This window comes from Anolis sagrei, chromosome 2, assembly GCF_037176765.1.
Source record: "Anolis sagrei isolate rAnoSag1 chromosome 2, rAnoSag1.mat, whole genome shotgun sequence".
Classification (NCBI taxonomy): Eukaryota; Metazoa; Chordata; class Lepidosauria; order Squamata; family Dactyloidae; genus Anolis; species Anolis sagrei.
Window position 1 is genome coordinate 179,816,289 of NC_090022.1, and position 14,126 is coordinate 179,830,414.

At 39.9% G+C, this 14,126-nt stretch overlaps 2 protein-coding genes across 4 annotated transcripts in view; one reads left to right on the plus strand and one right to left on the minus strand.

The window, feature by feature from the left end:
* CEP95 (centrosomal protein 95) overlaps positions 1-3,112 on the plus strand; it is a 41,142-nt gene extending 38,030 nt beyond the window's left edge. Inside the window, exons 20-22 of the mRNA XM_060763100.2 lie at positions 2,165-2,311; positions 2,533-2,604; positions 2,690-3,112. Coding sequence (XP_060619083.2) covers positions 2,165-2,311; positions 2,533-2,604; positions 2,690-2,869 — 399 coding nt within the window. The 3' untranslated portion in view covers positions 2,870-3,112. The remainder of the gene's footprint in view (positions 1-2,164; positions 2,312-2,532; positions 2,605-2,689) is intronic.
* A 342-nt stretch (positions 3,113-3,454) lies between these two features.
* SMURF2 (SMAD specific E3 ubiquitin protein ligase 2) overlaps positions 3,455-14,126 on the minus strand; it is a 93,273-nt gene continuing 82,601 nt past the window's right edge. For all 3 annotated transcript variants that reach the window (XM_067464213.1, XM_060763101.2, XM_067464214.1), the window contains 3 exons: positions 13,866-14,067; positions 11,256-11,331; positions 3,455-8,589 (listed from right to left, as the gene is read on the minus strand). In XM_067464213.1, the coding sequence (XP_067320314.1) occupies positions 8,490-8,589; positions 11,256-11,331; positions 13,866-14,067 (378 nt within the window). In that variant the 3' untranslated portion in view covers positions 3,455-8,489. The remainder of the gene's footprint in view (positions 8,590-11,255; positions 11,332-13,865; positions 14,068-14,126) is intronic.

Here is a 14,126-nt window from a genome sequence, read left to right on the forward strand (position 1 = left end):
GCTCCAGTCCGGTGGAGGAGACCCGGAGAAGAGCAGAGCCAGTTAAGGGCTCTGGGAAATAGCAGAGTCAAGAAAGGACTCTGGGGGAAAGTAGTTTAGTCCGGTGGAGGAGACCCGGAGAAGAGCAGAGCCAGTTAGTTAGGGCTCTGTTGTGAAGCTGTGAGAATTCAGTAGTTCCTAGAATTTGTGAATATTTCTTCAGCAAGAGAGCTGAAGGTGTTACCTTGTTAGATTACTTAGGTTAAAGAATCTAACAGAGGGGGTTTTAAGGATCGCCAGTAAGGAAAGACTGGTGATCAGTGGTTTGTTCCGAGTATAGGGCAAACAGTGTGGACATTCACAATAGGGAACTCTGGAATAGTATAAGCACTTCACTAAAGAAGGAGTTTGTAGATTTGTAACATTCAGAAGCCTGAAAGTATCTCAAACCAGCCATTTTGTAACATCAAGCCTTGTGCCAAGTTCAAACTCTCAAAACTGCAACAATTACATTCTGTTAACAATAAAACTTGTTCTCTTTTTATTTCAAACCTGCCTCCTCCATTGCTGTTATGCTTGGTGCATTCCACACTACCAAAATCACCTCACAACCCAACTAAAGATAAACAGAGACATAAACCAGCGTCTCTAAACATATTGGTGGCAGCTTAATTGATATTTAAAAGAAGGTTCCTCACAGAATATTGGTGGCATTAAAGAAGATTAATACTTCCTCACATAATTTTTGGTGGCATTTTAGTGAGATTAGCGCTGCTTCTTTACATTTTTGGTTGACAAGCGGTGGGATTAACGCTTCTTTACAGCATAGGTATGTCCAGACTATGGGGGTAGATTATCCTCAAGTAGATATTTCTTCCATAAGTAGTGGTTTGGGAGTTGGGACACCATTTTGTATGGTACCCAACCAATCCAGCCTATCTATCCACATGATAGTGATTTTCCAGAATCTGAAGAGCAGCATGGATTTCGGTTGGAAGAGAGGCGGTTGTGAAGACAGCACTTTAACTGTGCTGCTAAGACTCTTTCCTGTTTCTGTGACTGGATGGCTCTTTGTCAGGAGGGCTTTGATTGTTTTCTTGCTCTGGTGAAGGGAGTTGGACTTGGATGCCTTAAGGCAGCATTTCTCAGCCTGGGGGAGGTTGCCAAAAACCACCAGAAAGCACAATATTTTCTGTTGGTCATGGGGGTTCTGTGTGGGAAGTTGGCCCAATTCTATCATTGGTGAGGTTCAGAATGCTCTTTGATTGTAGGTGCACTATAAATCCTAGTAACTACAACTCCCAAATGTCAAGGTCTATTTTCCCCAAACTCCATCTGTGTTTATATTTGGACATATGGAGTATTTGTGACAAGTTTGGTCTATATCATTCATTGTTTGAGTCCACAGTGCTCTCTGGATGTAGGTGAACTACAACTCCAAAACTCAAGGGTCAATGCCTACCAAACCCTTACAGTATTTTCTGTTGGTCATGGGAGTTGTGTGTGTCAAGTTTGGTTCAATTCCATCAGTGGTGGAGTTCAGAATCCTAGCAACTACAACTCCCAAATGATAAGTTTGAGTGATGGTCACTCTTTAGGTTAGTTAGATGCCTTGTGGCCAAATTTGGCAGCAATTCATCCAGTGAATTTTGAGTTACAATGTAAATCAAAACGAACAGAGCATTTATATATATATATATCGTGGTTGATGTGGAATATGGCACTGTACATGTTTCATGTAACAGAGCTCAGGAAGTTGGGAGGGTAAGAGCAATAAAAGAAAACATAGGCACCAGTTCTGAATCACTGCAATTCTTATGACCAGCTGCGTGGATGGAGGCCACAGGCAAGTGACTGTCACAGAAGGGCCATCAAAACAATCAGCCTTTCAGTGAAGTCAGTGGGTTAGCCCAGCCTGCCTTCTCTTCCATGGATCCACCGCCTGCCAAAATGGCAGTTGCTAACTGAGAATTAAGGGAAAGTCCTAACATATGTTGCTAAGGATGGACCATGTGATCTTGAAACAAGTTTAAGTTTGGGGTCCTTTATCCATAGAAAGGGAAGTGTTGTTACAATCCTTTTGTGACAGTAGACAACTAACGTTTGCCCAAACTAAACCAGTGTTTGTTGGGTTTCTTAACAGAGCTCTCCTTATGATTGTTGGGGTCTTTTTTTTTTTTGGCAGATATTTAAAAGCTTGTTTGAAGAAGGCTTGGACATTCAGAAACAAAGACTGCACGAGTTAAGAGCATACGCCAAAGAAAAGCGTGCTGAGCAAAAAAAGAAGCATCAGGATGAATTAGAGTCTATGGAGAACTACTACAGGAACCAGGTAGGCTCCGCATGCTTCCCATCCCATAAGGCAGTGGTTGTCAACTTGTGGGTCCCCAGATGTTTTGGCCTACAACTCCCAGAAATCCCAGCCAGTTTACCAGCTGTTGGGATTTCTGGGAGTTGAAGGCCAAAACATCTGGGGACCCACAAGTTGACAACCACTGCCATAAGGAAATGCTTTGCTTCCACATCGTTGACCTTCCTTTGTGTTGTGCTTAGTTTTCAATGCTGGCAGAAGCTGTTGCAGAAGAACGTCATGAAATCCAAACCAGAGAGAAAGCACATGCAAACGTAAGTGAGCCTTGTTGCCTTGGACTTCCAGGACTTGCTGATGAATTGACCAATGCCTTGACTTAATCTTCATGTTCTTTTTCAGACATTAAACAAAGTGAAACGTGAGCTGCGGTCAAAGATGGAGAAAGAGATTAAAGAGCTGCAGGATATGATCATGCAAAACGACGACGATACCTTTTTCCGAGAACTGGAAGCAGACCGTCTGAAATCCAGGCTCCTGGTGGCTTCCTTTCAGTACAACAAAAACTACCAGTTCCTTTAGGTCTTGGCAGGCTTCTCTCGCAAATACTTGTGCGATTTAGTCCTGGCAAAAAGACTTCTTAAAGAAAACATCGAGGGGACCAAAACTAGAAGTGTGAAGTTAGCAGTTTGTTTTGCCACCTGGGATTTGCTGTCCTAAATCCAAAATTTGGCTTGTTTACAATGGCAAGAAAATACCAAACGGACGGTCTCCGAAGATTTTATTTTTTACAGATTTTTAAAATAAAGATTATGTAGAAATCAAGTTGTTAGAAAATGTTCTTCTAGGTTGACTTGTCAGGTTACTTGAGCTATACCTGAGCCATCAAGAATATACAAAACCCAGAGTGGGGTTTGTAGAGGGCAAAAGGTGGAATGTAGCCATTTTGAGTCTCCTCTGGGGAGAGAAAAAGCGGGATATACATATAATTTCAGAGCCATCCACCCACAAAAGTCAACAAGAAGTAATAGAAGTTAGAAAAGTGCCCTGAAGACTGGCTTTGCTTTTTTTTTGAAAACCCTTTCATGTGTTCTCTCCTCTGAAGACTAATTAATATGAATGCCAATATTCATTTTCCTTAAACATCAAGAAGATGCAAAACAAACATTTCTTTAAAATGGTCAATGCTGTGACAGTGCAAACAGCATACAAATTTTATTGCTTGACTTCTGCATGGGTACATAGTTTTAAAAAAAACATTTTATACAGATGTATTGTTAAAGCTCATGTAACAGCTTGGTGAAAATACAAGAGATATCAATACTAAAAACACTCTGCAATAAATACAATAGAAATGCAACTTAAAAAAACACCTGTCAGTCTGTGGAAGGTGGGGAAATCATACCAAGACGGGACCGATTTTAGCTATAGACAAAGCTCTTAAAATTTAGCAGAGTCGGAAATCTACAAATAGAGTGTATAAAGTACAAATTGCACCTGTTAATTGTGGTGCAGTTTAAAGTCTGAAGCAACGGGCTCATGCTACATTAAAATGTACGATTATAGGAGCAAAGCTCTTGCTTCCATTACTGCAGCCAGTTTAAATGCACCAAAGGTTTAACAGATGTAGTGTTGTAGAAAAACGACGACCAAAAAAATCACTGTGTGCTCTGGACTTTAGTACAACATAGAAATTTGGTAAAAATAAAATCAGTTTAGGGAAACTGAACCTATGTGCAAAAAAATAGAATACATACTGTACAAAGCACCATTACAAAACTTTACACCTAAAAAATAAATTTGAAGCAGTTCGGTACTGCATAACGGAGCCCTACCAAAATAGTCACTATCCACATGGACACATTCATTAATGGAAAGAAAGTATGGGAATGTGAGGCGATGTCACTTAACCACTGAATGCAAAACTCAGAATGAATGACAAAACCATGTAAGGAAAAGGACATGTTGGAAATAAATATTCACATTTAAATCTAAGGTGAAAAGCCAAAGTTTCAACGCACTACAGTTGATGGGTCCAGAGACATTTCTAATAGATTGTATGCTGTAAAGCTCTTAATGGTAATGCAGATACAAAGGCACTCAGAAAACCAGATATTTCATTTGCAGTGCTCTGCTCAGTGTAAGTCAAAGCAATGTGCAGAAATGCTTAGGATTTGATTTATAAAGCTAGCCCTATAAAGACAGAAGACTGTCTGGACACAAATTAAACCAAGTTCACAATGAGGTGATGCCGAACCTCTAATATTGATATTGAACTAGAGTCAGTTTGCCTTCCTCAAGCCAATTAAAATGAGCCCTTTGTAGAAGCCTGTCAACACCGTATTTGAGTTCTCATTTATCCTTTTGGAGTTACTAGGCTGTCTCCCATTATTGAAATAGTATGAACAAAAGAGCCTAAGCCACCCACGAAGACTGTAATCTGGGGCAACACCCTTAAAGGATGGGAAGGGTAAGGTTATCTTGAATAAAGTAAGAATTCTGCTGAAAGAAGAAAATGTACATAGCAAGCCTGATTTTGTACAAATCCTGTTTTCTTGAGAAATTCCACACCTTAGTTGGTAGGCCTGGGTAATCCATGGTTCTAAATGGTTCTAAAGTACTTAGAAAACTAAAGTTCTGGTGGTGAAAATTTCAGAATTCTAACAAAACTTTCAAAATTTAATTATTTCATTATTGGCAATATTTATGACAGAACCAATTAGGAACTGCCATTTATAACAACATTTTGAGAGTTTTGTCAGAGTTCTGAAATTTTCACCACCAGAACTTTACTTTAGAACCATTTAGAACCATGCATTGCCCAGGCCTATTAGCTGGGTAGGTGTGGAAGGACAAATTTGTGAAATAATTTTGAATAATCTACACTAGGCATTGCACAGGAGTGTACAAGTTGTGGCTTTCCTGATTTTGTTGGCTTACAGTCCTAGCAAGGGTTACCAATGGTCAATGATGATGAAAGTGCCATTCCAACATTTGGAAAGCTACAAATTGCCCACACTTGTCCTGCACTGAAAGTTAATGACGGGGAAGAAAACTGGCACTGCACTGGTTCATTTGAAAAAAGAGGAATGAAGAACTGAGGCAGTGCTATTCGGGGTGCCTGAAGGAACAATTGAAGCAGATAACCACAGAGCTACTTTGAAAGAATGGACAAACATCAGGCAGCCTAGCAACTCAGCAGGATCCCTCATGGCTATGTTTCGCTCCAATACAGCCAGAAATCCAGATCAGTGGTTCTCAATCTGTGGGTCCCCAGATGTTTCTGGCCTTCAACTCCCAGAAATCCTAACAGCTGGTAAACTGGCTGGGATTTCTGGGAGTTGTAGGCCAAAAACATCTGGGGACCCCAGGTTGAGAACCACTGATCTAGATGATCATGAATGTGTTTTCAGCAGAGGGCAACTACCCAAAATTGGGGGTCATACATTCTTACACCTGTTTTTTTAAAATTCCAAAACAACTTTTGCTTCTTAAGTATTTTGCCCAATATTTTGATCCCACTTAGCCTGTACAACAAAGAGAGCACATTCCAACATACTGAAAGTAGCTAGGGGTATTGTGAGCTTTTAAGTTAATCAAAAGAATTCCTCTTCAAAAAAATTTAGGGCTGGGAAAGTGTAACCTCCACATTCCCTACCCTTAGTTTGGTCTGAAACGGACAGAAGAGATAGATCTAACTCCTACCGTTCCACAATATAAATAGATCACCTACTCCCACCACTGGGTTTGCTACAGTTGTTTGATGCGTGTAGTTGGAAGGATATATACTGGGATAGAAACATCCCTTTCTACAGAGGGGCAAGAGTCTCAAAGGATTCACTTCACAGCTAATATTGCCATGGACCACTTTCTCCAGATTCTGCCACAGATTCAATGAAATGATTTGGGGCCAAACAACTTTCAGGCCTCCAGAATTTGCAGCTGGGTCCTAGTTGAAGAAGCAAGAAGCTCTCTATCAGACACTGTTTGCCCTGCTTGTTTTCTCTCTTCTATCTACATTTTTGACAGTTCTTGAGGATAAAGTCTCAGTCCGGATAAAGTGTCCAAGAACAGTGAGGCTGTGCTACTAGCTTCCCAACCTATCTCAATACTGAGATTACAGAATCCATGGTGATTTTAGAGGTCTATTTACATTGTGTGACTACGGCCTGCCTGACAAAGCTTTCCTGTTTCTCAGTGGAAATGTGAGGAAGAGAATGCTATCAAGTGTTTATCAGCCAGGCCTTCAAATGCTAATGAAGGTCGTCAGTTGAAACATTCACACTTAGCTCCAGCAGAGAAGAGCTCTTTGCCCCACCCCAGCCATTCCACAGATATATAACCCATTGTCCTAATTCCAACAGACCTCACTACCTCTGAGGATGCTTGCCATAGATGCAGGCGAAACGTCAGGAGAAATGCCTCTAGAACATGGCCCTATAGCCTGAAAAAACCCACAAGAACCTAGTGTTTATGAAGTTTTCAACATTGCTCACCAAGCAATCAGACCAAATCTAACATCAGTCCTACCGGTTAGAAGAACTACTGAATAAAGGGGGCATATTAGTTACAACTCATTTAAGTTCTATTGGTTTCAGCATATTTGCTCAAGGTAAGATGAGCCCAGATATTAGCCCTTAGGTTAGACACTTCCCCTCCAACTGCTTTCTCCATACAGGGATGTGGGCTTCATAAAACTATGGCAAAATATCCACGTTAACCTGAGTGTACACCAGCACAGCAGCGAAATGTGCAAGAGAAGCGACGCTGGCTGTGGCATCCACACACATATGCACATGTAATTACTAAGAGCTTAATATGTGAAGCATTCCTAAGGCACAAGCCCAACGTTTATTACATGGGGACTTGAGAGAAAATTCCTCACATAACTGTCATTAAGAGTAGATAATGAATATGCCCTGTATATTTTTTTAAGTATTTTGCAAACTAGAGCTTCCATTAAAATAACCACGTCCACTCTGTGTCCCAACTAGAGCACATCACGTTATATTTGCATATCACAGAAAAGCAAAGCTTCTGCATTTCTCTGAGTTCATTGCATCACCATTTCCCCCTTAACTGTAGCCAACACAAACCCCAGACATGATGAGAAAGTTAGAAAAACAGACCTTTTATAACCTGGTATGATACTTCAGCACAATGCAGTACAGAAGGACTGCAGGTGAACAAAAGGACTTTTGGTTGGTATGACATCCACAGAGAGTTTTTGAAAGATGAATCAATGGCCGGGCAGAAGGCTGCTGATATCATCGACATACATTTAGGAGTTTTAAAAAACGCAGCAGTTCCATTTAAAATGGAAAGCAAAAATTTAAAAAACCTCAAGTATTCACTTTCTTTTTACAAAAAAAAAGTTCTTTTAAAAATGCTAAATGCCTATAATTCTTTTCTTTCTTTCTTTTTTTAAAAAAGGGCTTTCCACATTTACCACAAAGTCATGTACCAAATGCAGTGCAAGTGAACGTAGATCAGGACTCTGCTGAAGAAATATGACCAGAAAAGAACAGGATCCAAAACCTGTCATCCAAGCTTGAGAGATATAAAAAAATTCTTAAGTGAAGGAACACGGAAGATGAAATCATCGTAACATAGAATAAAATTACCCACTATAAGAAAACACAGTTTATATGTTAAGTGGCCTTGATTTAAAAGGTGTCTGATTTGTTTAGCCAATTTATGCAAAAAATTAGAGTAATCAAAATATTTTATTTAAAAAAATAGCAGGTTATAGGCGCTGTTCAGCATCACATACTTGTGTAAATAGGCTGGAATGAGACTTGTACCGTCTGTATCTTGGACCTGGAAGAATAGTAATCAGGTAGGCAAATGGATCAGATCGCTTCTTTTTTTCTTTCCTTTTTTTACAAAAATAGTAGTCGTCTTTCAAAGAGAAGAATACTGCTTAACTGTTGAAATGAAGAAGAAGTCAGCATTCTGTTCCGTTCAAGATACGAGTTTTTTAAATAGCAGCTGAATGATTCCTTGGCAGGAGCCACAGGACATTTTGTTGAACGACAAATCCCAAAAATTGTCCTTTTCCCTCATACTGTCCTAAAGTAGAAAAAAGGGAGACGGGGAGGAGAAAGTTTCCTATATTTCAAGCATCGACTGTGTCATGGCTGTAGGGAGGATTTTCTGCCTGGCGGAGTATAAATACAATCCCAAGTAAGTTTGCAAATGTTCACTCCACAGCAAACCCACAAGTTTCTTCAATGGCGGTTAGCAGCTTTTCATAGAGCTTCTCATAGCTTTCATAAGGAGGAATGTCTATTCGATTGAAGCTGCAAATCAAGGAGGAAAAAGCTTAAATGGGTTTTCAGCCTGTAACACTAACACACACTACTTTCATGGCAACAAAATCAGTAAGATATAATACTACATACAGCTCTACAAAAATGGTTGTATAATAAAAGAGATCAGTGAAGTGGTCTACCCACAAAACTTTTCAGTAGAACCCTGAAAGATATTCTAGATCAGTGGTTCCCCAGATGTTTTGGCCTTCAATTCCCAGAAATCCTAACAGCTAGTAAAATGGCTGGGATGGCCAGGGTGGTCCATGCCTTGGTCACCTCCAGATTGGACTACTGTAATGCGCTCTACGTGGGGCTGCCCTTGAAAACGGCTCGGAAATTACAACTGGTTCAACGGGCGGCAGCCAGGATGTTAACTGGCGCTCCTTACAGAGAGAGGTCAACCCTCCTGTTTAAGGAGCTCCATTGGCTGCCATTTACCTACCGAGCCCATTCAAGGTGCAGGTGCTTACCTACAAAGCTGTAAACGGTTTGGGACCTGCCTACCTGCGTGACCGCATCTCCATCTACGAACCCACGCGCTCACTGCATTCATCCGGAGAGGCCCTGCTCGCGATCCCACCTGCGTCGCAGGCGCGTTTGGTGGGGACGAGGGACAGGGCCTTCTCTGTGGTTGCCCCCCGACTTTGGAACACCCTCCCCAAAGACATTAGACTAGCACCCACGTTGGCAGTCTTTAGGAAGAACTTGAAGATTTGGTTATTCCGATGTGCCTTCCCAGAATAGGATAACCTCCAGCACTCTGTCCCAGAAGCACTTTATTAGAGTTTAATACTCTCTGCACATTACACTTGCCCAGAACTCCAACATACCACCTCACACACCCAGCACTTTTAACCTGTACCCATCATTGGCCCGGCCCTGTTTTTTACTGTGTAATAGTGTAATGTTTTGTTGTGTTATTGCTTATGTTTTTTAATTTGCTTGCATTGTTATTGCTTGTTGTGTTATGCTGAGGCCTTGGTCTTTGTAAGCCGCATCGAGTCCTTCGGGAGATGCTAGCAGGGTACAAATAAAGTTTAATAATAATAAAATAATAATAATAATAATTAATAAAAATAATTTCTGGGAGTTGTATGCCAAAACACCTGGGGACCCACAGGTTGAGAACCACTGCCTTAGGTCATATCGCAATGCCAAATTAACAACAAGGCTTGATAAGACTTGATTACACTCTATATAGTAAGTTAAATAAAACACTTATAACAATACAGTAACTCAGAAGGACTTCCCCCTGCTGTTTGGTGAGGCACCAGCCCTTTTTTTGGCAGGGAAGGCTAAAGGTCTTGTAAAACTACAACTCCCAGGATTCCGTAGCACTTAGCCATGGCAGGAAAATAATAATAGTAATAATAATAATAATAATAATAATAATAATAATCATCTTTATTTATATCCCGCCACCATCTCCCCAACGAGGACTCGGGGAGGCTTACATGAGGCTACGCCCATCAATACAGAAACACAATATAACACAAAAATGGAATTAGATCGCTGTCCCTGAATAAGACAGACAACACTATGTCATAAAATTTGAAAAAAAAATCTGTTCCTGATTTAAAAGTATTATTTTCTGTTTGTAACAGGGCCATAGTCACAAAAAATGTGTTATTTGCATTTGCTCTAAGGAGACTTGAGTCCCACTTGTATGAGAAAGGTGGAGTACAAATCAAAATAATAAACCAACAAATCTAAAATGTTCAACAGTCAAAGAAAGGGACTGGCTTCCACAAAGCGTTTACAAATACAGTTTGGGTGAGATGTTGTTTTAAAGAAGCTGATTTAAGAAATCGCCTAAAAACAGGCTACCCAAAGGTGAACATGTTAATTATTACACTATGAAATGCAGATAGGAAACTTTGTTCCAGTTTGGAAATGATGGTCTTAAACCTTGATTCATTTTAAGCCCTTAAGGGTTGAAATCCGCCACCTGATTAGTAAACATGGTGGGAAATATATCTGAGACAATTCGCAACCATGTTGTCCAATTCTCCCTGCAGATCTTAAATATTAAAATGGTAAACAGGTTCAGGATTTGTATTGATTGGCTGGGTAAAAAAATCCCGCAAGTTTGTATGCAATTTGCAAACCAATATATAAGGCAGGGGTCCTCAAACTTTTTAAACAGAGGGCCAGGCCACAGTCCCTCGAACTGTTGGAGGGCCGGATTTGAAAAAAGCATGAATGAATTCCTATGCACACTGTACATATCTTATTTGTTGTGCAAAAAAAATCTTAAAAACAATACAATAATTAAAATGAAGAACAATTTGAGCAAATATAAACTCATTAGTATTTCAGTGGGAAATGTGGGCCTGCTTTTGGCTGATGAGATAGGATTGTTGTTGTTATTGTGTGCTTTCAAGTCATTTCAGACTTAGGTTGACCCTGTTCGAGGGCCGGGTAAATGAGCTTGGAGGGCCGTATCCGGCCCTCGGGCCTTAGTTTGAGGACCCCTGATGTAAGGTCCTGATGGTGGCTGAAATTTAAAAAATCATTTCTATAACAATTTTGACAATGTGCAATCACTTTGCTATTATTTTTATTGGAAGGCTAATGAAGGATAGATTTAATTCACTGCAAATTCCATAATTGCCTGATAGGAAAGGATCAATGTGGCACTGTGTGTGACTTACCAAGTATGGGCTTTTGGCAAGTTATTTGTGCTAGCATCAATCTGATGAATTGTAAATAATCTTGGGCCAGCGGCACCTAAAATACAAAGACAGTAAATACAGTTCAATATGACACAGCCTGAGATTTCGTCATTCTTATGAGCGCAGAATATAAATAGTTTAAACCAAGAAGCAAAAATTCTCAAGATCTCTGGACAGCACACAATAAAATGGATGTGATTATTTCAAAAGATATAAACAAATAAAATGATGAATTTAAAAGGCTAAAACATATTGAATTATTATTATTATTATTATTATTATTATTATTATTATATACACAACAAGATTAGTACCCAGCAAACAAGATAACTGTACTAGCTTTTGCACTGGATCACACATAGGACTATGTGATGTATCGGCTAATAATGCGTGCAGATCCACATAGGACAGATGGTAATTTTGACAGAACTGATTGTTTTCAAGTACTGGCCAAGGTCTTTAAGCACCACACACAATGTGCCGATCACCACTGGGATGATGATGACGATGATGATTTATACCCTGCTGTTTCTCCACAAAACTTTGAGTTTAGCAAGTTAAAAGTTCACATAGTAAAATTGAAAATACTTTAAAAATTCAAAATCATGCAGATGTGTAACGGACCAAAACTAATGCATCCAATGGATTCTCAATCATGACTCCCATCAACGGAAAAGGCCATACTTTGCCTCAGCTTATAGTTGGGTCGGCTTATACTCGAGTATATACGGTAAAAGCATTTCTGTTTTAATTTAACATAAAATCGGGGTAAGAAAGAAAAGGTAAGGATTAGGTCTAATTCCGATTTTCTAGTTGAAAACCCTACCCTCACATCTTTTGTAAATCTATCATGTAATTGTTAGAAGCAAAACCAATCATTTATCCTAACCCCTCTCTCCTTTTAAGTTTCCATTGTTCTGGGCTGTTGTAGGTTTTTCAGGCTCACTACCTCTGAGGATGCCTGCCATAGATGCAGGTGAAACGTCAGGAGAGAATACATCTAGAACATGGCCATACAGCCCAAAAAAACCTATAACAACCCAGTGATTTCGGCCTTGACAATACATTCCATTGTTCTTTTTCTTGGTATGGTACTCCCTATAGGTATACTTCATTGGTCTCAATACTGCTTCCAATGGATCAGCCATATCAGAAGTTTTGATTCAATCCCCTTCTTATACCTTTTCCATGTTGCTAAGGATTAGCTCTTATTATATGTCTATTAAATTCCTATTACGCTTTGTCCTTTTCATACCACAGATAGGCATGCCACCCAAATCGTATATTATGGCCCTCTGAATTAAGTAACTTGCTGTTCAGTTTGATCCATTCCTTAAGCCAGGGGTCCTCAAACTAAGGCCCGAGGGCCAGATGCGGCCCTCCAAGGTGATTTACCTGGCCCTCGCTCAGGGTCAACCTAAATCTGAAACAACTTGGAGGCACACAACAACAACAACAACAACAATCCTATCTCATGAGCCAAAAGCAGGCCCACACTTCCCATTGAACTACTAGTAAGTTTATATTTGTTAAAATTGTTCTTCATTTAAATTATTGTATTATTTTTAAGTGTGTTTTTTTGCACTACAAATAAGATATGTGCAGTGTGAACAGGAATTCATTCATTTTTTTTTCCAAATTATAATCAGGCCCTCCAACATTTTGAGGGACTGTGACCTGGCCCTCTGTTTAAAACGTTTGAGGACTCCTGCCTTAAGCCAACTGAAACTTGATGTTTCATAATAATACCCAAGATCTGGAAGCACTAGGACAGGCGTCCTCAAACTTTTTAAACAGAGGGCCAGATCACAGTCCCTCAATTTGTTGGAGGGCCGGATTATAATATGAAAAAAAAATGAATGAATTTCTATGCACACTGCACGTATCTTATTTGTAATACAAAAGACACTTCAAAACAATACAATAATTAAAATGAAGAACCATTTTAACAAATATAAACTCATTAATATTTCAATGGGAAGTGTGGGCCTGCTTTTGGCTGATGAGATAGGATTGTTGTTGTTGTTGTGTGCTTTCAAGTTGTTTCTTACTTAGGCTGAAGCTGAGCAAGGGCCGGGTAAATGACCTTGGAGGGCCGTATTTGGCCCTCGGGCCAGAGTTTGAGGACTCCTGCACTAGGGCCCCTCTACCTTTCGCATCTATAAGATTCCTACCTCTGAGGATGCCTGCCATAGATGCAGGTGAAACGTCAGGAGAGAATACATCTAGAACATGGCCATACAGCCCAAAAAAACCTATAAAAATCTAGCTTTTGTGCCTTTCCAAATGAATTTAACCAGATCTTTCTTCCAAAGTTAAAAAATCTTTACTCCTTTGATAATTGACAAGAACATCATATTAGGTGGAACCATCAACTAACCAGGTAAGTTGAACTCTTTACCCAAAAAAAAAAAAAAGAAGAAGAAGAAGAACCATGTAGATTTTGGACAAAAATGCACAGATCCATGACATATTACAAGTCATACTTTGCAAAACGACATTGTTTCTGCTAGAAATGTTACAAAGTGCTGGATTACTTCAGGAAACACTTGAACCATGACAGTGCCATGGGATTTGTGTCTTTGTTACCTTGCAATGCCTTGAAGCCCTGCAGAGGCACTCTGGATGACCCAGTCACAAATTGCAGCAGTCGGGCTCTCCTCTCTTCGTCAAAGAGCTCCACGGCTTTCCAGAACCACTTCACAATATTGCTATCCGGCGTGCAGTGCTTTAGCCTCGTGTTGGCCTTCCAGTCATTTACATCTATCTTCCCAAGGCCACAAATGATGAGCTGTTCACAATAATACAAAGGACAGTGGCAATGACTACATGCAATTGATGCTGAAAACA